We start from the raw sequence: 23226 nt of genomic DNA, 5'->3' as shown, positions 1-23226 counted from the left end.
CTTTTAGCCTGGTAAAGCGGCCAGATGATGTTAAAATAGTACTAGAACCAAATAAAGAACAAGGAATCGACCAAAATGGATACTATACAACAAATGTTGTTTTCAGAGAGATTTTGTTATAGAATGAGCATTTCAAAATTTGGAGGATCACATTATCTCTATGTGTTTTATCTAATACAAACTTCCTCTTTTAGCGAATTTCCCTATAGGGAAGTAGCTATTACCGTAGGTGGCACGGTAATACCTAGACCCGGGACCGATTTACTTTTTCATTTTGATGTCTCCAGAGGCCAAAAACACCATTCGTTCAAATTTTTATATATGTATATATATATTATAGATTTTTATATATATATATATTAAATATTTAAGTAAATAAGTACAACTGAGCACCCTAAATACTATATTTTATAAAAAGAAGTGACATGTTTCGGACATTAGTCCATTTTCAAACTTCAAAATACATTAAACACTTAACCATTGTTTATATTGTTTGTTTGTAAATAAATATGATTTATATATACAGTAATAATATTTAATATATCAGCAGCCCTAATAAGTGAACACCTAAATTAAAATATATATATATATATATGTACAGGGTGAGTTTTAATTGTCCCCCCCCCCAACTTTTTTCTACATTTTATCAAATATCAATCCCAGACCACTTCCAAACATTTTTGGGTAGTAAGTACTTCATTTTGACAAGGTGGTCATTTCCGGCCGCCATCTTGGATCCACCATATTGGATGCAAATTTTTTTTTTCAAATGTAAAGGTGGGGTTGTGACCCATTATTTCGAACTACATTTTTATCCTGATTACAATGCCGCAAACCGTTTTTAAAAATCTTGATTCATTCTAAAGTTACGAGGGCATTTTAAAACTTTATTTTTAGCCCATTTTAACATTGTGCATTTACAAACTAAGACCATAATCCCAAAATAGTGCTAGATAATGATAAGTATACACTACCAGTAATTGTCCACCTATTTTCACTTGGTTATGACTGATGTATTTTTTTCGGCCGCCATCTTGGATCCGCCATTTTGAAATGTGATAAATTATTTTAAATATGAAGGGGGTGTTGTGACCCATTATTTCGAACTACTTTTTTAAGCTGAACTTAATTCCATAATCCGTTTTCCATTTTCATTTTTTGATTTTGAAATATTGACATTTTTAACAAAAAGGTTTCAATATTTCATAAATAAAACTTGATAACAAAAAATAGATTGCGGCATTGAGTTTAGCTTAAAAAAGTAGTTCAAAATGATGGGTCACAACACCACCTTAATATTTAAAATAATTTATCACATTTCAAAATGGCGGATCCAAGATGGCGGCCGAAAAAAATACATCAGGCATAACCAAGTGAAAATAGGTGGACAATTACTGGTAGTGTATACTTATCATTATCTAGCACTATTTTGGGATTATGGTCTTAGTTTGTAAATGAACAATGTTAAAATGGGCTAAAAATAAAGTTTTAAAAAGCCCTCGTAACTTTTGAATGAATCAAGATTTTTAAAAACGGTTTGCGGCATTGTAATCAGGGTAAAAATGTAGTTCGAAATAATGGGTATCAACCCCACCTTTACATTTGAAAAAAAAATTTGCATCCAATATGGCGGATCCAAGATGGCGACCGGAAATGACCACCTTGTCAAAATGAAGTACTTACTACCCAACAATGTTTGGAAGTAGTCTGGGATTGATATTTGAAAAAATGTAGAAAAAAGTTGGGGGGGGGGACAATTAAAACTCACCCTGTATATACGTCCGTGAACGCGATAACTTGAGTAATTTTTGTCCGATATTGGTGAAATTTGGTTTAAAGGTGTAAAGCGGGATAAACTTGAATGAGTTCGCGAACCAGCATGATCGGACCATGGGAACGGGGCTTTACGGGGGGTTTTATGGGGTAAAAATTGGTTTTTCTCACTGACCCTCAAAACACAAAATTTCCCAATTTCTCTTTAGTCCTTTTTAAAGAGCTATAAAAAAAAAATAATTTAGTATATAAAAGTATTTTTGTTCGGTTATTAGTAACGGAGAAAATTAAAAAAATTGTAAATTTAAAATTCCTATGTTATTCTTATGGAGAATATTGTCAAATGTTGTAGTTTGCTTGTTTATGGATATATTTTGATCAAACTTGGCAAATTTATTTATTTTGTACTAAGCTATCAATATTTTACTAAAAACCACACTTTATTAGTTTCCTTGTAGCAGCAAACCTAGGTACTCGTTAAACCTAATGTTATATATATATTTAATTGAAAATCAATTCAGACAAATGGAAATTCGCTTAGTCGGCAGGTTTGCTGCGGCGGGGGTATTATAAATATAGATTCAAAGAAATGTAGGCCTATATATATTTAATTAATAGTCATGAAGATTATTATTAAAAAATGTTCCTTAGTTGTATTATGATTAGAAAGTTTATATTATAAATAAACACACCACATGAACAGTTCTTTGGATTTTTTTTAAACAGAGCAGATATCAAAATGCATTATTCAGGAATGTAATTACTATTACCTAAACATATTATAAAATACAAAAATGTTGAACGATAATTCAAGGTAGGGTAACCCGTGTGACTTATAATTTGTACAAAATAATTACTAGAATATATAGGCCTATATAAGGGCTATTGCCCCTACAAGCCACTAGTCTTATTCTAAAATAGTTGTTAATATTAAAACTGTAGTAGCAGTTACCCAGCGCGCGTTGCTGCACTTAACTACTATTAATTTAAATGATAATCTTTTTATTATGATAAATAACAACAATAGGGATACTAATTGACAATAACTAAATATGTTATTATTTTTACTTTGTGTGAAAATCATACATTTCCTAAAATTAAACCTGTGATACTCAGGGATGCCATTGTGCCTTATTAATCGTAATAAAAAAACAAAAACCAAAGGAAATTGTAGTCACATAAAATTCAAAGGGTGGTTCAGATTAAATCATCGGTATTCTTTGGATTGGATTAAGATTATATCTCCTTTGAACGTACCACTGATGATTTTTTCTTCGGTCAAGATTCGTTTCATTTTTTTATACGTCAGTCTGGTTCCACTATCAGACATTAAATGCGCCTCGAGCCTGCAGATTGGTTAACACAACACCCATCACTTTTGGAGCGAACGATCTTGGAGTGAATGCAACAGTTTACTATGATTACATATTTTAATAATACTGCTCGTTCACTCCAATGTGCATTCGATCCAATGTACAGTACACTTTAAAATTTGTATTTTCCACAGGCCCGTCTACTTCTGGAGCTGACTGTACCCTTTGGATCGAATGAACATTGGATTGAACGAACAGGCAAATAAATTTTAAAAATACTTCTTGGAGTGAATGATCTTGGAGTGAATGCAAAAGACCCAGGAAGGGTAGCACTGAATTAGACCTTCATGTTTCATTGTCATCTCAATATTAAAAATCTATATGTTTAATTCAAGGTTCTACCTCTCTCTCTCTCAAGAGGCAGTTGAAGGCATGAAATTAACTTTCAGATGCATTACCAGATGTTGTAAAGGTGTTTACCTAACCCACCATGTTAAACTTCCCTATCCCAAGCGTGATGTATACAACTTCTTTACTTCACGAGTGAAGTGAAGTTTCAAAAACTCACTCGGTGAAGTAATGAAACCCATTTAAATAACATTGAGTGCTCAACTTATATTGTACCTCTATGGGGCCAACGACGTTCTACGCTAGAAATCAGCTGTGGGCTTGAATTTTATTGTTATGCTTTAAAGAAATTTCCTAACCTAGCTATTGTTTGTAAAAGAACGTTACTGTTAGAAGATGAGTGAAATGGATAATGAAAAATATTGTACATAACCCCCTGTATATTGTCGGGTCAGGTAAAATCTTGTACGTTACACGTTACGCAAGAGCGTGTTTACATCACTTAGGTGACTTATGCAACTCGCTTCCCCTCGTTGCACAACATTCATCTGCGTGATGTAAAAACGCCCTTACTACACTTGTAATGTAAATAGCTATTTTCAACTTACAATTTCTTTGTAGTTCTTCCCTCTTCACTATTGGAATTCACTATTGCTCCATCTTCTATTGGAATTGCAGCTACTGGAATTGCAGCTGATGTTTCCTAAAACAGATTTATACGTGTAGTTCACTAATAACCAGTAAAATACCTTCAGAGGTTGTAAGGATGCATTTTGTAATAATGCTTTCTATTGTAAAAAAAAACTCTTTAAAGCTACAAACCATAATTCATGGTCTCAACTTACCTAGTATGATGACAAGCTGTGAATTTGTTAATGTTTCATAGGTATTCTTGGGAAAGTGCTCTCCTACTCACTGTTGAATTTGTTTTTTATGGGAAGAGCAGGCTTACTTGCACAGTGGGTGAGTCTCCTGTATTAGGAAATTTGACTCATATGAAATTGAAATATTTAGCTTGTGTTTCATGATCACTAGCCACTTTGTCAATCCTCTTACAAATTTCAACTTATTCATTGTCATCCTATTGAGAAGACTCACCCTCTGAACAAGTTAGCCTGCTCTTCCTATTAAAAACTAAATTAAAATTAATACTGCTTTAGTTATAGTTATCGAGCATTGGCTTAATGGCATGTAAAAGTTATTAAGCAAAATTCAGTTGCTATACTAAAACTTAAGCTGAAACCTTTAGCCCTAAACAAATTAGTAGAAGCAAAAAATTTCAGTTCAATTTTGTGACTTAAATTCACTGTTTCACTCTTTCAGCAAAGATTTATTATTGTACAGTACAATATTTCACGAGAAAATCTTCTAAAAATATACTTTACTTAAACGTATTACGGACTATCTAATCTTACACCAATTTTAGCTGCGTCTGAAGCACTAAGTTTGATTGTAGCCGAGTCTAGGTCCGTCAGTTTGAGAAGTTCCATGAGCACCTTTTGGAGCAGGTTGAAGTTGACAGCACCAACCTGTACACATACATGTAGTCAGACAACCCTAGTATAATTACCAAAATACATCTTTTCGTGTAAACAATTTGAGTCCTGTAAGATTATATAAACTACTGCTCTGTACTTTGATGAAAGTATATTTTTACCATTTGGTTTTGTATGTAATTTTAAATGGAGGCTGCAATTTATTATGTATAATTAAATATGAAATTATTGTTGACGTGCTTGTTAACAGTGTATCTTTACGAAGCATGTAAAGGGTACTGATGTTAATTGTACACTCCCAATGATTTGTCACTTTTAAAGATAGATTGAAAGGCTAGAGAATGATTTGAAAGAAAAAATAACTAATTACACACAGAGAGGTTGTAAATACTTATAGAGGTATTTGGCAATATCACGCAAGAACTGGAAGTATTGTTAATATTGTGCTCACCTGGAGATAGAAGTTGCATTTTATAATAATTTATAGGTTATAGTGACTTCATCCACTGGTAGTACATATGTTGTACAGCAACAACATTACTTACAAAGTTTTGTTTTGGACAACTGTCTTGGGCTACGTTTCCTATTTCACAATTTTTTGTAAAACTCACCTCAGGACTACCAATAGCCAGATTAAGTAATTGTATCATCTGGAATTCAACTTCTTCTGCCATTTTGATGGTAAATAAGTCTTAACGCCGAAAATTTAAAAACCTTTCTGGTATTCTTATATTCGCTCAATACATAAAACGTTCATAAACCAGTAGATTGCTTTAAAAGTAATGAAACTATGACTATGTAAATTTATATTTGTGTAAGGTTATATTTTGAAGTTGTTTACAAAATATCACAAGATTGAAATGGAACTTGAAGATTCATGCACTAAAACTTTAATTGTCAGCTGATATAGAACACAAAACAACTAACTAGTATGGTAAGATTTAGAGAGCTCCTCTTATCTATCTATATATATAAATAAAATTAGAGTTTTGTCTGTACATTGCTTAGAATAATGAACTTTTTGGTTATTTTTACATTTCATAGGTCAGAGAAACCGAATCAAACCTTATCTCAATTTCTGTCTGTCTGTCTGTCTGTCTGTCTGTCTGTCTATCTGTCATTCTCTTGGTAACGCTAAAATACGCACTTTATTACAACTACTCCTCAATAACTATAGCACTGTCCCGCCTGAAACTTATTTTCCAAATACTATACATATATGAGATGGTTTTAGACGTATTTCATCGAATATGAGACAGTTAGATATTTAACAGTAAACCCTTGAAAATCAAGTTTTTGTCGATTTTTGACGTGGAATTTCTGGAAGCCCATGTTAACCTTATGAGAAATGAAATTATTGAATCTTAACAGCTGTTTCAATTAAACAAGTTGGTTCTGTTCTGTGATGTTCAATAGCATTAAAGTTACAAGGATTACCAACAGGGTGCAGCACTAGCACTATTATTTCTTTTACATTTATGACAACAGCTAATTTGCAACCTGGAGGCGAGTGAGCGTAGCGAACGAGCTAACCTGAAGGCAAGTGAGCGTAGCGAACGAGCTAACCTGAAGGAAAGTGAGCGCAGCGAACGAGCTCCAACATACAGGTGAGTGAGCGTAGCGAACGAACTTCAACCAGGACGTGATTGAGCCATGCAAACGAGATCAGATAGTAAAAATAAAAGTAAGCCTACCGTTATAGGATCGACCGGCAGACACAGAGGTAATTTAACCTTTTATTGATTGTCATACCGATCCGGAACAACAAAAAACAACATAAAATGAAGCTATGTATAATAGTTTGGCCAGCATATCTTAAAATATGCAAACCAACTGCTGTTCGTTATATAAGAAGGTTTCAACTGAATATTATAAGATCCCCGTGCGTAGAACGGGTACACAGCTAGTTGCAACTACAAGGGTTTGTTATACATGAAGGTTGACTTAGGTAAGAATTTGTTTTGTAGTAGCACTTTTTATTTTACCTACAGCTTCACAGTAATAAGGGGTCTCAATCCCGGAATCCCACTTGGTTTTTATTCCTAGAAACCCTAGGATTAGCATTTTTAATCCCAGGATTAACAGGATTACTAACAGAACCTATATTTATTTTTTTTTTAGTTAGATGAGTATTACCAATGAATACAAACCTTATAAGAAGCAAAATGCTTATAGAGAAAAGTCTGACTGGATTTTGCAGCCGAAATGAGCTTTGCACGGCCACCACTAGTTTAGCGCTAGCCTCTCCCCTCTCTCTCTGTGTATTCTTTGTTTCACTCACACTATAGTGGCAGTCCCATTGCCCCCGCCGCGGAAACTTGCCAAAATTCAAAAATCCCAGGTTGACTTTCAAGCATTTCGCTTCTTATAAGGTTTGTATTAATTGGTTTACAGGTATAAAGTCAATGGTTTTACTTATGGAAATTGATATGTTGTTACTGGGTACTAGTAATACACATTTACAAAGTTTCGTGACTTAGGGAGTTATTTCCAGGTAGAGGGGTATTTTTACCTAAAATGACTGGACTACAATGGTTTATTGACTCACTGGAGCTTAATCTATTTTTGACTTCATTTAAGTTCACTACTTTTAACTTCTTCTACAAACACAATTTAGGAATAACAAGTGTACACTACAAGTTTTTACATTTTTAACCAACAACTTTATTTGGTGTGTAACAACATTTTATAAATAATATAAATAAAGAGACATTATCACAGAAAGGTTGCAGAAAACTAAGTAAAATAGGCCTAACCCAATTAAAGCTCTTAATTCAGACTATGGCATTTCAAGACGAGTATATCATTTGTCACCTAAATAAACCCCAACTTCTTGAATAACCTTATGAGCTGTGGCACATCCAAACGCAAGACATTCTGTCAAGGATTTGCCTTGAATCAAAGCCAACAAAAACGCAGCAGCAAATGAGTCGCCCGCCCCTGTGGTGTCTTTTATAAGTGAAACGTCCAATGTCGGCACAGCAAACTCCATAATCTCCCCTTCTCCAAACACACAGTACACTGGTGCTTTCCCTCGAGTCATGACTAACACTTTATTCAGAACATTCACACCTTCCACCTTAAACTTATGACTAGGAATATTTTGTTTCTTTAGGAACAAAAATGTTTCCATGGCAAGATCCTTCAAAGTATCACAACTTAAGTTAATTATTTTTCCTAAAGCTTTGAACTCGGAATCATTCCCTATTACTATATCGGCTAGAGTGACTGTCGCTAACAATTTATCCGAGTGAGCTTCAGCTACATACGCGCCACTGATGTTGAACGCAACAATGACACCTTTAGATTTACATATTTTAATGACTTCGAGAGCAACTTCTAAGCTATGAGTGATAAAAAACCCTTCGATGTATACTATTAACACTTCATCTAGGATTTTGAGATTTTCGGTTGTCTCAAAGTCTTCCCTGCGATAGACTTCTGCTGCTCCGAGGTGAGCCACGAGGGATCGCTTATCTCCATGTATCAATGCGGCCACTTTTCCAGTAGAGTACGCAGGGTGTTTTGTATATCTGTAATTAAAGGAGAAATTCTTTTAGGGAGAAAAACAAGTGTTGTAATCTATTGATAGGGGTAAACTGTAAGAATTTGATTTGTACCGTATTGGATTAGGTATTCACTTAGAAATTAAAATGTAGTCTAGTTGATAAATGATTCTAACAAATAATGTGGGTCTTATGGGGCATGAAAGTGGTCATTTTGTCAAATCTGGCTGAACCATAGGCCTGACAACAACCATTTGGGCATTATCTAAGGCATAATTGCACAGTACAAACATAAATCCAGAACATAGATCCAGAATTGTTTAATTGTATTGTCGCTATGCCACTGGATCCTTGTAATGAAACATGTTAGTCCCAGTGTTTGATTTATAAAAAGTGAGAAGCCGGAACTGTAACCTATTTATAATGTGATTAGTACCAATATTTTTATCTTTCTGAAAGAGAGGTACCAGAACGCCATTCTACTGCGTTCAAATTATTAGAAATCGCACATACATTGAACAATTTGTTTCAGAGTTGACAAAAGCCAAATAATGATTGTCAGAATTTAATTTGGGCATTCATAATCTAGGAAGGTATCTGCACTAACCATAAGATCAAATCCTAAATAAATTAGAAGCCTATACACAATATTCATACCTAGCCCAAAATAATTCAGTGCATAAGGTTTATGAGACTTTGAATACCCTAAAAACAGTTATAAAGTGTAAGCTACCTACATAGAAAGAACAATTTTAATTTGCTATAAAGATAAAAGTGTCTCAAAAAACAGCAAGCGCAATTTCTTTGTGATCATCCAGGAATGCAAGTACAGGTAAGTTAATACATTGTGTTAAAATTATAAATTAGGCCTATTAGTAAAATTTGAGTTGTATGACAAACCTGGTTTCTACTCCACACTTTTTTACTTCTGATTCCAACAACCCGCCATCACTGTCATTTCCCAGGCCTCCAAAGAACACACAAAACTGAGGCTGTTTCACGAGAGCTTGAACGATTCTCAGGGTGTTCTGTACACACCCTCCAGGACTTTTCCTCACTTCATGGTTCTCCCTGAAGCAGTATATTAAAAGACTATAGCTTTAAATGGAGTGGCTAACAGTACCGCACACTGCCCCATCAATTGATGATGGAGACAAGGATGTTAAGGTGCGGGGCAGAGAGATGCTTACTCAGTACCTTCCCTCCATTCAAGAGATTTCTGAGGAAGCAGAAGCTGTCCACCGCTAATCAATATAAAGTTTTAAATATCAATTTTTTTTATAAAAGGGTTCTTTTTTGCTTTATGCTCTCCATCCAACAACTAACAACATGGGTAGGTATGGTTTGATCTCTTTAAAATGTAGTTCTCTTTTCTCCAACACCAATGTCAAACTGTCAGAGAGCTTCAGAAAGAACTTAGTATCCAACCCATCCCCTTTATCTTATCTAACGGCTTTGACTATTACAGTAGAGTCCAGCAAACTCTGCGTAATGTGGACTGGAAGGGTGCCGAGTTTGTGAAATGCCGGGTTATCGGGAACTAGGGTTACAAATAAAAACAATAACATTTTTAAGCCTTTTACCTGCCTTCTTACTTTATGTTTAGAAAACAAGTCAGTATTAAGTCATCAGATATATGGTACAACAAATCCTTTTTACGAGTTGCGAATAATTTGACTTGAGCTGGCTTGAGTCCATGTTGAATTTGGACTCAAAAAATCACTAATTTTCTGAGCCAGGTAATGGCCGAGTTATCCAGATTGCCGGTTATCGAGTGCCGAGTTTGCGGGACTCTACTGTAATACAACAACTAGACGTTTGCCCCATGTTAAAGATGTAGCCAGGTTTTTAATAAAATTTGTCTTAGTTGATGTGAGCCACCTACAGAACACACTGATCTAAATTACTGATTTCTGCCGATTACATGATGGTTTTTACCAAGTTAACGGTTAAAGCAATCAATAACTAAGATAGAGATCGGTTATCAAAGTACCAGAATCAAGAATGTTAACTTAATTTGGAATCTCCTTGTCACTAATTTTATTTAGGGAGGTATTCTAAACTTAAATAAAATCATTGTGTTGCATAAATCAGCCTCAAATATTGACTGTAAAAATGCCCATATCATCATCATCCATAGTGTAGCCAAGATTCCAATACATAGTAGTTACTCGATAGAAGAAATAGGCTAATAGACTTTAAGTCGTACACTCATTCGAATGAAAAATATCGATCGATATATCGATTGTTTCATTCGATAGGTTAAGGATAGGTTAGGATAAGGTTAGGTTAACCTTACCTAACTAAACAAACGATATATCGAATGAAACAATCGAGTAATCAATATTTTCGTTCGGATGAGTGTAGGACCTAAAGATATTTTCGTTCGGATGAGTGTAGGACCTAAAGTAAAGTGCAGCCTTTTACCTGTCCAGAAACTTCAACATTTCAGAAATATCATGTTCATTAACCTCACATTGCCCATCAGGTTTGAGGTTAAACTTTTCTAGAATTTCATCAGATTTAATCAATGCTGAAATATCAACTAGAGGATTACCAAAACCTGCAAATACATGCTTTTTATAAAATAAATCTTGGTTTAAATAATGCATGTTTTATCATTATTGTATATATAGGGAAATAGTTACAATTATTCACAACTAACCTAGCACACACAACACAATGAGTCAAACAAATAACAAATACAAAGCAGACGATGTGCAATAATAACAGTAGGAATAAAAAGAACAAAGAAAAGAAGTCGTGTAGCTGGTTTGACCAACCTAAGAAAACTATTTTATAAATAAAATAATGGTGTATTATTGTATATTAAATATGTTTACTTTTCGAAAAGTTCAAACTCAATTTTGATCAAAGTTTGAACCCTCCATATTTTATGTTAAGTAGATACACTAATTGTTTCCTCGAATAAACATGTTTTACAATATTCATTATTTCCGTTATTCATTCATCAAATTAATTCATATTAATTTGCATTTATAGAAGGTAAACAGTACATTACCCTAAACACCATCATAAATTTGTTTTTAAATAGAAAATAAAAAATTTAAAATTCCTTGAAGAGTAATAGTTTTAAGGACTTTCAAAAATAGCTTAATTTCCACCTCTGACCTGGAGAACTTTAAGTTGTGAAGTTGTCAACAGTAATTTAAACAACAATTTAGCTGAAAAATAACCTAGTAAAGTAAAAAGATTTACATGAAAGAAAATATTTGACCTTCCGAAATTTCGTCGTAAACTGCCCTGTATTTGTTTGAATAATTTTTCAATTTAGGCTTTGAATAATTTCCGTTATGTTGGTAATAGGGTAGTTGTCAGCTGAAGTAGCATTTTGGCGGGTTTTGAGAAACTAAAACTTTCTGTCTGCCTCGCCCCTCGCCTGCAGTCTGCAACTCTAGGTACATTCGACATTGTTTTTTTTTTCGTTTTTTACCATTTCACGTTGTCAAAACTCGAAATAGGTACCGTTCTTCTGTTATGTTATGTTGTTATGTCGTAAATTCTGATCTGAAGTGTTGTTTCTTATTTCGTTGTTTGTTGTTTGTTGATGCCGTTGACGAATTCTGCTTTTTTACTTTTTAGTTTACACCTTCAGTCTGAATTGTTCACATTCAAGTTAAGGTAGTTCGTGATAAAAATTGTTAGTTTTTTTGGAAGGGTAAACTTCATAATGATCAACTTGTACAGATACAAATCTCATTATTTTTCAATTGAAAATATTTTGGCCTCTCAAGAAAGGGTTCCTTGTAAATTTACAAAGAAGATTTTAAACATGGGTAAGTAGGTAGTTTATTAATATGATGTAGGTAAAACAATGTAGTTCTAGTGTGTAACTTATTTTGACTGTTCCTACAAACAGTCTATAGCCAATAAGTTAGCGTCTCAGATTTCACTGCAAGAGGAATGGATTTATATGATACCCAGCTCACCCACAAATCATATGGGCCTGGGTATTGACCGATTCCCTGAAAAGCGTAGACAGTGAAGCCTGGTTTACATGGGTCGAATACGGTGGGCAAGTCAGTGTGAGAATTGCCACTCGCTTGATGTAGACAGGTAGGTGAGTCGAGTAGGCCTATGGGTAACGGGCGAGTTGGTAAAAAGAGGTCAGTTGAGAGCAAGTCGAGTGGTTTAGTAGAAAAACAAGTTGCTCAGCCCAGTAATTACCCCCACCACCACAATTTACCCGCGAAACATCTGTTTACTGCTGAGTCCAGCGCTCCATCTGTTTACTGCTGTCAAGTGAGTCCAGCGACCAAAAAATTAAATTTATATTTTTTATTCTGGGGTTGCTGAGTGAGTCAGTATTTAGTTTTTAGTTCAAACTTCAGAGCTGCCCTACTCGCTCGACACTCAATGGTTCAGTTGAACTGTTTAACTGGAACAGTTGACCCTGTGTTCCGTGTTGAATTTTGCATTGTCTTAACTAACTGTGCGTGAATCTATTCATAAAATCCAGTTTTAAAAATCTTTTTAGCCTACAACTAAATATCTGAGGTTCTACTGGACCGATTTTATTAATCAATGGGTAGTAAGAAAGCTCACTCCCTAAACATATACCGTACGGTAGGCTATTCCACAAGAATTACGTATAAAACAGTGTTTTCACATTTTTTATTCGGAGGCAACTTTTGGCTGCATTTATTGAGTATTTCCAAGAAATGCATTATAGTAATTTGTAGCAAATTGTATTCTCTTTGACGTGCCATGAAACTCAAACAACATTTAACACGTAAGCTACGGTAACCGGAATGCCCTACACTACACCATAGAGAAGTAACAAAAATTACTTCTCTATGCCTACACTGTCCCTGTCAGAAATAGGGATGCGTGTGGACAGTCTAGTCAAGTATTCGGCGAGTTGAACAAATCAGCAACTGGGCCAAACAACTCGCCTGCTATACTCGACTTGTGTAGGCTAAACCAGGCTTGACAATTATTCAAATTCATTATTTTCAGCAAACTTGTCTGGCCGGATAGTTTACAGGGATGGGAAACCATTGCCTAGAACTGTCCCTAGTTTGACTATCTAGTCTTATATATAACGCCAAATGCTGAAAAAGTGTCTGGACATTTTTTTGCATAAAGAAGGACATTGCTTCCATTTTTATTGTATCAGTTATGTAGGCCTACTTTATTTGTCATTTGGAGGGGATTTGTACTTCTGCTCGAACAGAATATGGTTTAGGTTTTGAATTTTGTGTATTCAACACCATTGTGAGTCTATTTGAATTGTTGCTCTGACAGCTGCATACAAAAAAACCTGTCAGAATTCTCAGTCCTATCAACATATTACTAATAACTTAGCCTACTTTACTTTTGGTGGTTATATAAGTTATCATACAATGCTTTCATTGATAGAGTACCGGTAGCCTAATAAGCGAAAATATAACTTAGATCTATTAATATCTCTCCATGGGTGTCTTTGTTTTTAAAACACGATAGGTGACACAAGGAGTGTTTTCCGGGTAACTTACTTGTTGAAACACTAGACAAACAATGTAATTGTATGAGTTACATTACATCAATACAAAACAGTTTTAAACCGTGTATAATCAATGGAAATGTATATTAAATCAATAAAAACCTTACTTGACGTATTTATAAAAATATTTGGCAAACAAAAAGAACAATGTCATAGGTGACACACAGACCTACACTATGGGAATCTAGTGGCGGCCATGTAGCAAGAGTGGTGACACATGGAAGCGGTTCCGTGCTAAGCGCCTCTCAAGCTTCAACACTTTAATAGGGGTTCCGGTAGTACAGTAGCCTACAGGGGTGGGAGGAGGGTAAAATGATGTTTAATCGGCCCCAAGGAAGAGGCGTGTAAAGTTATTTGAGTATTTGATTTGTTTTACATATTTTTGTTGTGTTTGTGTGTAGGCCTATGTGTTTTCAATGTCAACAGATCTAGCCAAATGGGCTTAAAATTAGTGATCCAAAGGCTTCTTCACCAAGATGGATTCTATGTTACATTTTCAATACACCTAGTCAAACTAAGATGCAAAGAGCTTACACACAAGAAACTAGACTTATACAAGATTTACTCATTTCTACTCTAGTCCCATATTAGTTAAAGAAGCTACAAAATCTAACATACCGGTATGAATTTTTCAGGCCATCTAGATCCCAGTTCGGAGACTAAAGACATGGAGCAAGGAACATCACTAGAGTTGCCTTACTGGATTGTCAAAACGTTGTCCAACAGGGAAGTCAATGTTCTTGAAGTTGAACCTCCAAAAATATTTAAAGAAAACTATAGGTAAGAGTTAGTTATTGAATTAATCACCCTCTTCAGCAACTATATTTATTTAATGTACTAATGATTTTTTTTTATCTCTACAACACTATTTGAAGTTACCAGTAACAGTACCAATTTCAGGAACTTGAAACAATGTCAAATGCATCATCTGTGTATGCCTAATTGCCTAAGGATAAATACAAATCTTGAACAATTCTCGAATCTTGTATGGAAGGGTTGAAGGTTTCATTTAAGACCTGTTTTGAATTTGTTTTAAATTAATTGTTGACAAAACTATTAAAGCATTTGATTTCACAGGGACATCTTAAAGGCTGATGCAAATGTTGTGGATCTGCACAAAATGTGCAAGTTTTTCTACCAGTTCGGCAAACTGCTTTCCTATATCGAGACCTGGAATGGGAGAGAAATCCGCAATATGCTTGTGGAGGTAATCCGGTTAATGGTTAACCTGAGTATTTCATTTTATGCTGATGCAATTATGTTTAGTAGTGGACACACTTCAAATTGTTATCATGAGCTCTAACTTGGGCCTGAATAAGTATTTAGCTACCGTACGCAGTCATTAACTTATATCTGAAATTCATTGGAAATGTTGAACTTATTTTGTTCGTTTTGGGTTGATCTATTATCTATATTGGATGATGTTGGATACCTAACCTAACTCGACCATTTTACAATTAACACCACGCAGGCCTTCATCCTCTGTTGAATGTTTTTTTTTCCATTTTGATGTAAGACATCTCACCTATTTAAACTGTGTTCGACGTATCTTTCGGTAAATAGGTACCATACAATAAGAGTTTTACTTTATCAAGGGTATCTATAAAGTAAATATTCTTTTAACATAGTTCATTGCTGTAAAGATTTTCAAAACCTACAAATGTGGTAAATAACGGAACTCGACCTTCTTTGGCGCATTTATACTATTACTAAAATAAGGATGGGAACAGAAGTCGGCCGAATTCCTAGGAAAGGTTGTTTAAATCAACCAGATTCAAAATTCTGGAAGAATAAACTGACCTCTATTTTTGTCCTGCCAGAGGTTGGTTAACCTGAGTAGTCAGAATCGGGACATTTTTGAGATAATGTAATAAATAACATTTCTAATGGTTTTTTTTATGTTTATGAGGTATTGTTCCACAATGTGTCTGTAGGCTACAAACCAAAAATTCATATCCTTTTTTTTAGTTATAATGTAAAGTTATCTGTAAAATTATCACACTCCAACTGATCTAATTCATCCCTTTCTCTTAAGGGGGTTCCCTACCTCTGACTGTTTTCAATTTTCTGCGACCCTGGTGAGTTTAGTTGGAACTACAAGACGACAAAATATTCCCTAGGATTGCTGTCTGCTGGTCGTGTCACCGCCAGGACGCCTCCGCAGTGGAAGTAGGCCCATCCTAGTAAACCCGCCCCAGCAGTGCACTCACTTTCACTTTCTTGGCTATATTTATTTATACTGCTTAGCTGGTTTATAATAATTAAGATAATGTTATTATGTGTCATGGATAAATCTTGGGGGAAATATTATGAATGATAAAGAATGTGTGAAATTTGTATCCCTCCGCGAGACAGTAGTTTCGATAAAGGCCGCTAGAGTCCGTCAGAATCATAGCACTTTTCGCCGTGCAAGGTTTTACGCGGTTTCATTTTGCACATACAAAAATTAATCTTTTCTTGAAACTAAAAGTGACTTGATATTTTTAGTTAAATTTTGCACTAATATTGCTTTATTAAAAATCGATAATTTCATAAAAAGATATTATTATTCAACTGTAAAGTTCACTAACTTTGACAAGTCGTTGCCCTTGATTGCGTAAGCATAGACATTTTTTTAAAAGCAAACTTAGTAGAACCACTCTTTATATACAAAATGGTGTATGGTTCATACTTTAAATGTTTAAACTGGAATCGCTATATGATACCGCGCGAAGCGGTTTTCTAACGTTTTTCGGCGAGGGTAGGGAACCCTCTTAACAATGACTTTCTAGTCTACGAAGTGAACACAAACCAGCAATGTACTGAGTGTGGTAAAAAGCAAGTTCCTCAATAGACTAAGATGTTTGTCTACAAACAAATCACAGGAGCTTGTTATCTTGTAAAGTGACTTGAATTATTTTAATGTAATTGACTGTGGTTTGTTGTGTTGCAGACTTTCCGCAACAGATTCCGTCAGTTGATGGACTGGGCTCAGAACATGTCAGCTGATCAACAAATCCTGGATACATTGGACCATCTTGAGAAACAGGTAATGCATTACAGCAAAACTGGTTTAACCCTGGATAACTACGTTTTACATTTACGTTTTTGACAATGTATTGAGTTAGTTGCCAATAATTTGCAATTTAATAACCATACTGTTTCCACACTCTTGAAATCGCTCTTAGGCATTCTTAGTATACATCTAGTCAGTGGTGCATTACAGTCACAAGGAGGGGGGGGGGGTCGAACCGGGGGGTCTGGGGGGTTTTGGGTACCCCCCGAAAAATTTGTATAAACTAAGTCTCCAAAATGGCAGTTTTACACCATTTCTTTGTCAAAAGTTAGTGTGACAAATTATTTGCCGCAATGTGTATGCACTACTGTACTGAGAAATACTCTTTGCAGCCATTTTATCAACTGCTAAAGAAGTATTGCTTATTGGCGACATGAACCAAATACCATATATAAACAGAGCAGAGAACCTAGAAGTTAAATACCACAACATTACAGAAATAGCCACAACAACAAAAATACTAAACACCACATACAGATGCACAAAGAGCACCACAGCCATCCTCTCAAAATTCTACAGCCAAGGAATGCAAACCACCAACCAGAGAGAGAAAGAACTGGCGACACAGCAGTACCAGGGACTAGAAAGCCTGAACCTCACTCTCAACAAAAATAAATACAAATGCTTGGTCTTCAAACAAGCTGAAAAAAGAGAACTAAACAAGCTAGGTTTCAACGCATCTACGATACATGAATTTCAAGGACGGCAAGCAGAAAACATAGCTGTCATACGAACATCTGCTAAAAGAGAAGAAATTTATGAATCGCAGCACCACTGCATCGTTGCTATCTCAAGGCACACACACTCATTCCTTTACATAACACCCAACAGTAATGATAAACTAGGCCGTTGGATACAACAAGCAAACTTGCTTAGCTCCCAGGAACTTTCGAAATACCACATCAACATTGAGAAAATCGCAGAACCACCCCTCCCAAAGTATAAAAACACACTACAAACTAACAAAAACCAAAGTTGCACACAAGAACCCCTAAACACTCCCACCTCCCAACATCACTTTTTAGAAGAACGCCCTCATCCCAGAGAAAAGCACAAAAACCAACTCAAAGATGTAACACATCCCCTCCGACACTCCGCACAGTAAAATTCCAAACACCTAATAGCCAACAAGGACTTAAAATTCTACACCAAAATTAGTTATCTAAAAAAAACTGATAGACTAGCACACTTCCTCCAAGATGAAGACCCGGACCTGATCATAATAACAGAGCACGGCGTAGCACAACAAAACTTGCAAAACACGTGGGTAGAAAATTACTCACTTATTGGAGGCTTCTCAAGGAAATCCCATGTCAAAGGAGGAGTGGTCGCTTATGTAAGAAGTGGCTGGGAAAAGCATGTATCACTCATATGCACAAGTAGCGAGGAAACAGAACTGATTTGCAAAACTGTGCTCTTTGAACTGAAGCTAAACAGGAATCCACTGCTGGTCCTCGGAGTATACAGGCCACCAAGTGCAAACCTAGACCAAGCCATCGATATACTCTCTGAACAACTGGAAACAGTGCTCACTACGGATAAGCAAATATTAATAATGGGAGACATCAATGTAAACAACCTAGTTGATGACAATGAAAACGAAAAAATTGAAGAACTCCTAACCTCCTTCAATATCTCAAGACTGAGGCTACCTCCCACTCGAATTACAAGTGACTCAGAAACATCAATAGACTGGATATGCTCAAACATTGATAATCAACAAATAGAAACCTCAGTTATAACATCAGGACTATCTGACCATACCGCACAAATCGCAAAAATCATCACTAGGAAACCGATCATCAACAACATCAAAGAAAATAAACGAATCTTCAACAAAACAACAATAGATAACTTTAAGACACAACTACAAGAACAAGACTGGGAAACTATAATACAAACTCATGACGTAGATGAAGCCTACAACAATTTCAGCAACATCATCCAGACAACACTAAACCACGCCTGCCCTCTTAAAACGTCAAGAGCTAAACAACATAAAAGGAGACAGTGCTGGAATCAAGAATCGGCTAGACTTAAAAATGAATATATAAAGGCCTTAGAAAAGGAGCAAACAACCGGACTTATGGAAGACAAAGCCAGAACTATTAAAAAAAAGGAGTACGACCAGCATTTGAAAATGCTTCGGAAAGAAAACAACACAGCTCACATAAACCAGGCTGAAAACAAGTCTAAAGCACTGTGGCAAACAATAAACCGAGAAAGGGAAGCGAGATCAAATACTGAAAACCAAATCCATCTTCAAGTCAACAATAAAACAATAGATGACCCAATAGAAGTTTCAAACTGTTTTAATGATTTTTTCTCATCAATAGCCAACCGAACACTCCAAAATAACAATAACTCTAGAACCAATGCCTTAACAGACCACTTACCAGCAACACATCACACACTCCAGTTCAGACGGGTCACACAAGAAGAAGTGCAAAAGGCCATTCAATCTCTAAAGATGAAAAATTCATCCGGAACTGATGAGGTATCAGCTAAACTTCTAAAAAACTGTAAAAATGAAATAGTAATACCCCTGACAGACCTCATAAATAAATCACTCTCACAAGTAAAATTCCCAGATAAATTGAAAATAGCTAAAGTCTACCCAAAATACAAAAATGGACAAACGGTAGAAAGAAACAGCTACAGGCCAATCTCCCTAATATCAACGTTTTCAAAAATAATCGAAAAGATAGTACTAGCCCAACTCCTACACCATCTTCAAGAACACAACCTTCTCAATAGTCAACAGCATGGATTCATCAAAGGCAGATCGACAGCCACAGCCTTAATACAACTGACGGAGCACATACTAGACCAACCAGAAGAAGGCAGCACTTCAACAAGCCTCTTCCTAGATTTTAGTAAAGCTTTCGACTGCCAAAACCACGAACTTCTTCTACTCAAGCTGGAAACACTAGGTGTGAGAGGAAGAGCAGCAGAATGGTTTAAAAGCTACATTAGTAACCGGAAACAGCTTGTGGAAATAGCCTACATAAAGAACAACACAAAGTATAAGGCCCAATCCAAATCTGTTGACGTGCAAAGAGGAGTACCCCAAGGATCAGTACTTGGCCCAGTCCTTTTCCTCCTTCTCACGAATGACCTACCTAGTTGGATTGGGGAAGATGGACACACCACCATGTACGTAGATGACACGGTTCTCACATTTGCGGACAAAACAATGGAAAATCTGGAAGAGAAAACCAACACACAACTCCAGAGAACAAAGCAATACCGTACCTCCAACGACCTAGTTCTAAACGAAAGCAAAACCGTTCAAATGACTTTCACCACCAAACGCAACAACACAGACATTACAATACCGGGACTACAAACACAAAATACCTAGGCATCATAATTGACTCCAAGCTATCATGGAAACCCCACATAGACCAGCTCTGCAAAAAGCTAAGTTCAAGTCTCTACGTTATACGTAGGATCAAGCAAGCTTGCAGCCCAGAAGTAGCCAAAGTTGCATATTTTGCTCTATTCGAGTCCCACCTCAGATATGGCATTGCGACTTGGGGTGGAACATCAAAAGGCAACCTGGAAAGAGTACTCCTAAAGCAAAAAAGAGCAATTAGATGCCTTGCCGACCTGAACTACTACAATTTCACTCTACATAAGAGAAGTCATTATCCACACCACTAAAACAGCCCAGCCAAGACACAGAGACATACACCAGCACAACACACGACATGCCGCCAATTTTTCCCTCCCACAACACCATCTGAGTCTGTACGAGAAGAAACCATCCTACAAAGGTGCTCTGTACTTTAACAACCTACCAGAGCACCTCAAGAGAGAACAACCCAATCTGCTCAAGAAGCACCTGACAACATGGCTTATGGACCGGCCGTTCTACTCTGAGGATGAATTCTTAAACAATAAGCTACCATGAAAAGAAGAAGAAAAAGATAAAAAAAAAATTCTAATTGTAATTGCAAATTACTGTAATAGTTTACGTACATACTGTACATTTTATGTACCTGACGCATGAATGTTCTCTAGGAATATTTCAATAAAGATTTTGTCTATTTATTGTCTATTATATATATATATATATATATATGTATGCCCGAGGAGACTGCATCTAGTTGCTTGATTGATTATTCTATAATCCAGCAATTCTGGAAGCTACAAAAATGAATAATTGTTTTTGTTCCGCAGGTGTTAACCCACGCTCGCGAAGCTCAAGCTAGACAAGACAGCTGGTTGGCCTGCGGAGTCAGTATGATCGTAGCAGCAGAAATGATCGTCAACCACAAGAAACGGAAACTGTCAGCTCTTGATCTACGATAGGTTAGATTTTAGAAAGCTTTTAAGTATTTGTAATTGAGTTTTAAAAAGAAGAAGTGTACAGTTTTTTTATGCTGAAATTATGAGCTTTAGTTAGGGTTGTACTAGTTTCAATTAAACATTGTTTGATCTATTGTAATACAAGAAGTCTGAGATGGGTCAGATTAAATGAAAAATCCAAATTTCTCTTGAACTAAACCAAATTTACTAAGGCAATAACCAGTGTTATGAGCATATACTGCCCATTGTAACTTTCCACGGTCACGATAAACTGGAAACATTTCTGCTCCTGTGTTAATTGTTGTAACCAGGTTTTAAATACAATATTCTGTGCTGCAGTAATGATTTTTTTTTAAATTTAACATACTTTTTCCTACAGTTACCTAACAATGTAATGTTCTCTCACTGATTTGAGAAAACAAAGTGGCCAATTCGCTCATCAGTAAAACAATGTTAACATTGTCTCACTCTAAAAATACTTTGTCTCACTCCAGATTTGCAACGTGAAGGCACGAAATAGTGAGCGCGTAACATGCAGACAAGGCCGTATGCGCGCGAAATACGTTGGCAGCACTGGCTGTAAATCAGCTGGTCAGCTATTGTACTGTTGTATCATTAAATGTCATATTAAAAGTTCACTTCTGTGTAAAAATATGTCACGTTTCTTTACCAATTCATTTGTTTTATGGTAACTGTAGGAAAAATATAATGTGCAACTCGAGTGCAAAGTGCAATTGCCTCACTCGAGAAACCATTCCTCACTCGCCTACGGCTCGTGAGTAAGTATTTCTCTTGATTGAGTCAATTGCTCCCTTTGCTCACTAGTTGCACAACTATTGGATAGTATTGGCCAGAATCTATGAGTTTTTAAAACTTAAGTATTTAAAAACCTGTATTAATATGGTAAAAAAGCATTGTATTTGTATGGATGTAGTCAAGTTATTTAAGAATTTTATGGTACATACATATATATTTTACTAGCAGAGTACCTGTCCTTCGTACGGGGCTTGCATATAAGTATAAAATGCTTATTGCAGTATGCAGTTATGGGACAGGACACGGTTTAAGAAAATTTGGTTCTTTTAATTTATACGGTAGGCTATAGTATAACACATCTACCATAGCCATAATGTTCTACCACTGCACCTAAACCGTAGGCTGAGTTTACAATTGAGGCACGCTTGGGCAAGTAAAATGGTGGCGCACGCTTGGCTAAGCTTGCCCTTTGAAACAAAATTGTAGCAGATTACTGGAAACCAGTGGCGTATTGTCCAGCCATGGTTACAGTGCTCGCCACTAGTAAGCGCACGCTGGGACAAGCTTGCGCCTCTCAAATCACGAAACAAATAAATTTGTTTTTGAAGCAAGCGTGCTTCAGTTTGAAGCAAGTTCACTGACAAAGTAGCATAGGTTGTGTATCTTAAAACTGTTGTTTTTTATACTTAAGTGTTGTTATAAGTTGTTCAATTGTTCAAAATGGATACAAAGGCGTTGATTTATACAGTTCTTCTTTTATAACTTTTTTATAGTTGCAGCAGTATCATTACTGAACGCTATTTGCAAATGAATTTTAACTTGTCAATCAAAATATATTGAATTTTCTTTTTCTATTAAAATAGACCTGTAATAATGCTATGATGAAGAAAAATTAAGCTTCTCTAGGCTTATTAAAATTATACTGTTTTATTCAGTATAGTTATGTTTTTTATAAAAATAATTATTTATACAAACATTACATCGACTCCTACAGTTTCTCGTTCCCCCCAACTTGTTTGGAGTCTAATATAATACAAATTTAACTCCATTTTCAAGCACAATGTCCGCATCATCTGACATCTCAATTTTGACTGATCTGTGATGTAGGCCTACTATGGCTACTGGGCGACTTCTTGTTCTTCGTTGCTCTGCTCTAGTA

General features: G+C 35.7%; 3 protein-coding genes across 3 annotated transcripts in view; 1 reads left to right on the top strand and 2 right to left on the bottom strand.

The window, feature by feature from the left end:
* The window catches only part of LOC128996220 (glutamine-rich protein 2-like), a 30003-nt gene extending 24179 nt beyond the window's left edge, over positions 1-5824 (bottom strand). The window contains exons 1-3 of the mRNA XM_054421372.1: positions 5542-5824; positions 4850-4963; positions 4043-4137 (exon numbers count right to left, since the gene is read on the bottom strand). Coding sequence (XP_054277347.1) covers positions 4043-4137; positions 4850-4963; positions 5542-5604 — 272 coding nt within the window. The 5' untranslated portion in view covers positions 5605-5824. The remainder of the gene's footprint in view (positions 1-4042; positions 4138-4849; positions 4964-5541) is intronic.
* A 370-nt stretch (positions 5825-6194) lies between these two features.
* On the bottom strand, positions 6195-11111 carry LOC128996221 (adenosine kinase-like). The gene is made up of 3 exons (XM_054421373.1): positions 10864-11111; positions 9337-9507; positions 6195-8463 (listed from the first exon to the last, which is right to left on the bottom strand). Exons 1-3 carry the CDS (start codon positions 11046-11048, stop codon positions 7734-7736), a joined length of 1086 nt encoding a protein of 361 aa, XP_054277348.1. The 5' UTR covers positions 11049-11111; the 3' UTR covers positions 6195-7733.
* A 755-nt stretch (positions 11112-11866) lies between these two features.
* On the top strand, positions 11867-21729 carry LOC128996222 (DNA replication complex GINS protein PSF3-like). Its single transcript, XM_054421374.1, has 5 exons — positions 11867-12233; positions 14578-14722; positions 15020-15149; positions 16875-16970; positions 21183-21729. The coding sequence occupies exons 1-5, from the start codon at positions 12128-12130 to the stop codon at positions 21312-21314; spliced, it is 609 nt and encodes a 202-aa protein (XP_054277349.1). The 5' UTR covers positions 11867-12127; the 3' UTR covers positions 21315-21729.
* Positions 21730-23226: the final 1497 nt, after the last annotated feature.

Source organism: Macrosteles quadrilineatus, unplaced genomic scaffold, assembly GCF_028750875.1.
Source record: "Macrosteles quadrilineatus isolate MER2022 unplaced genomic scaffold, UCM_ALF_1.0 Scaffold_6__1_contigs__length_79288215, whole genome shotgun sequence".
NCBI lineage: Eukaryota > Metazoa > Arthropoda > Insecta > Hemiptera > Cicadellidae > Macrosteles > Macrosteles quadrilineatus.
This window is presented reverse-complemented; position numbering and strand designations above follow the sequence as displayed.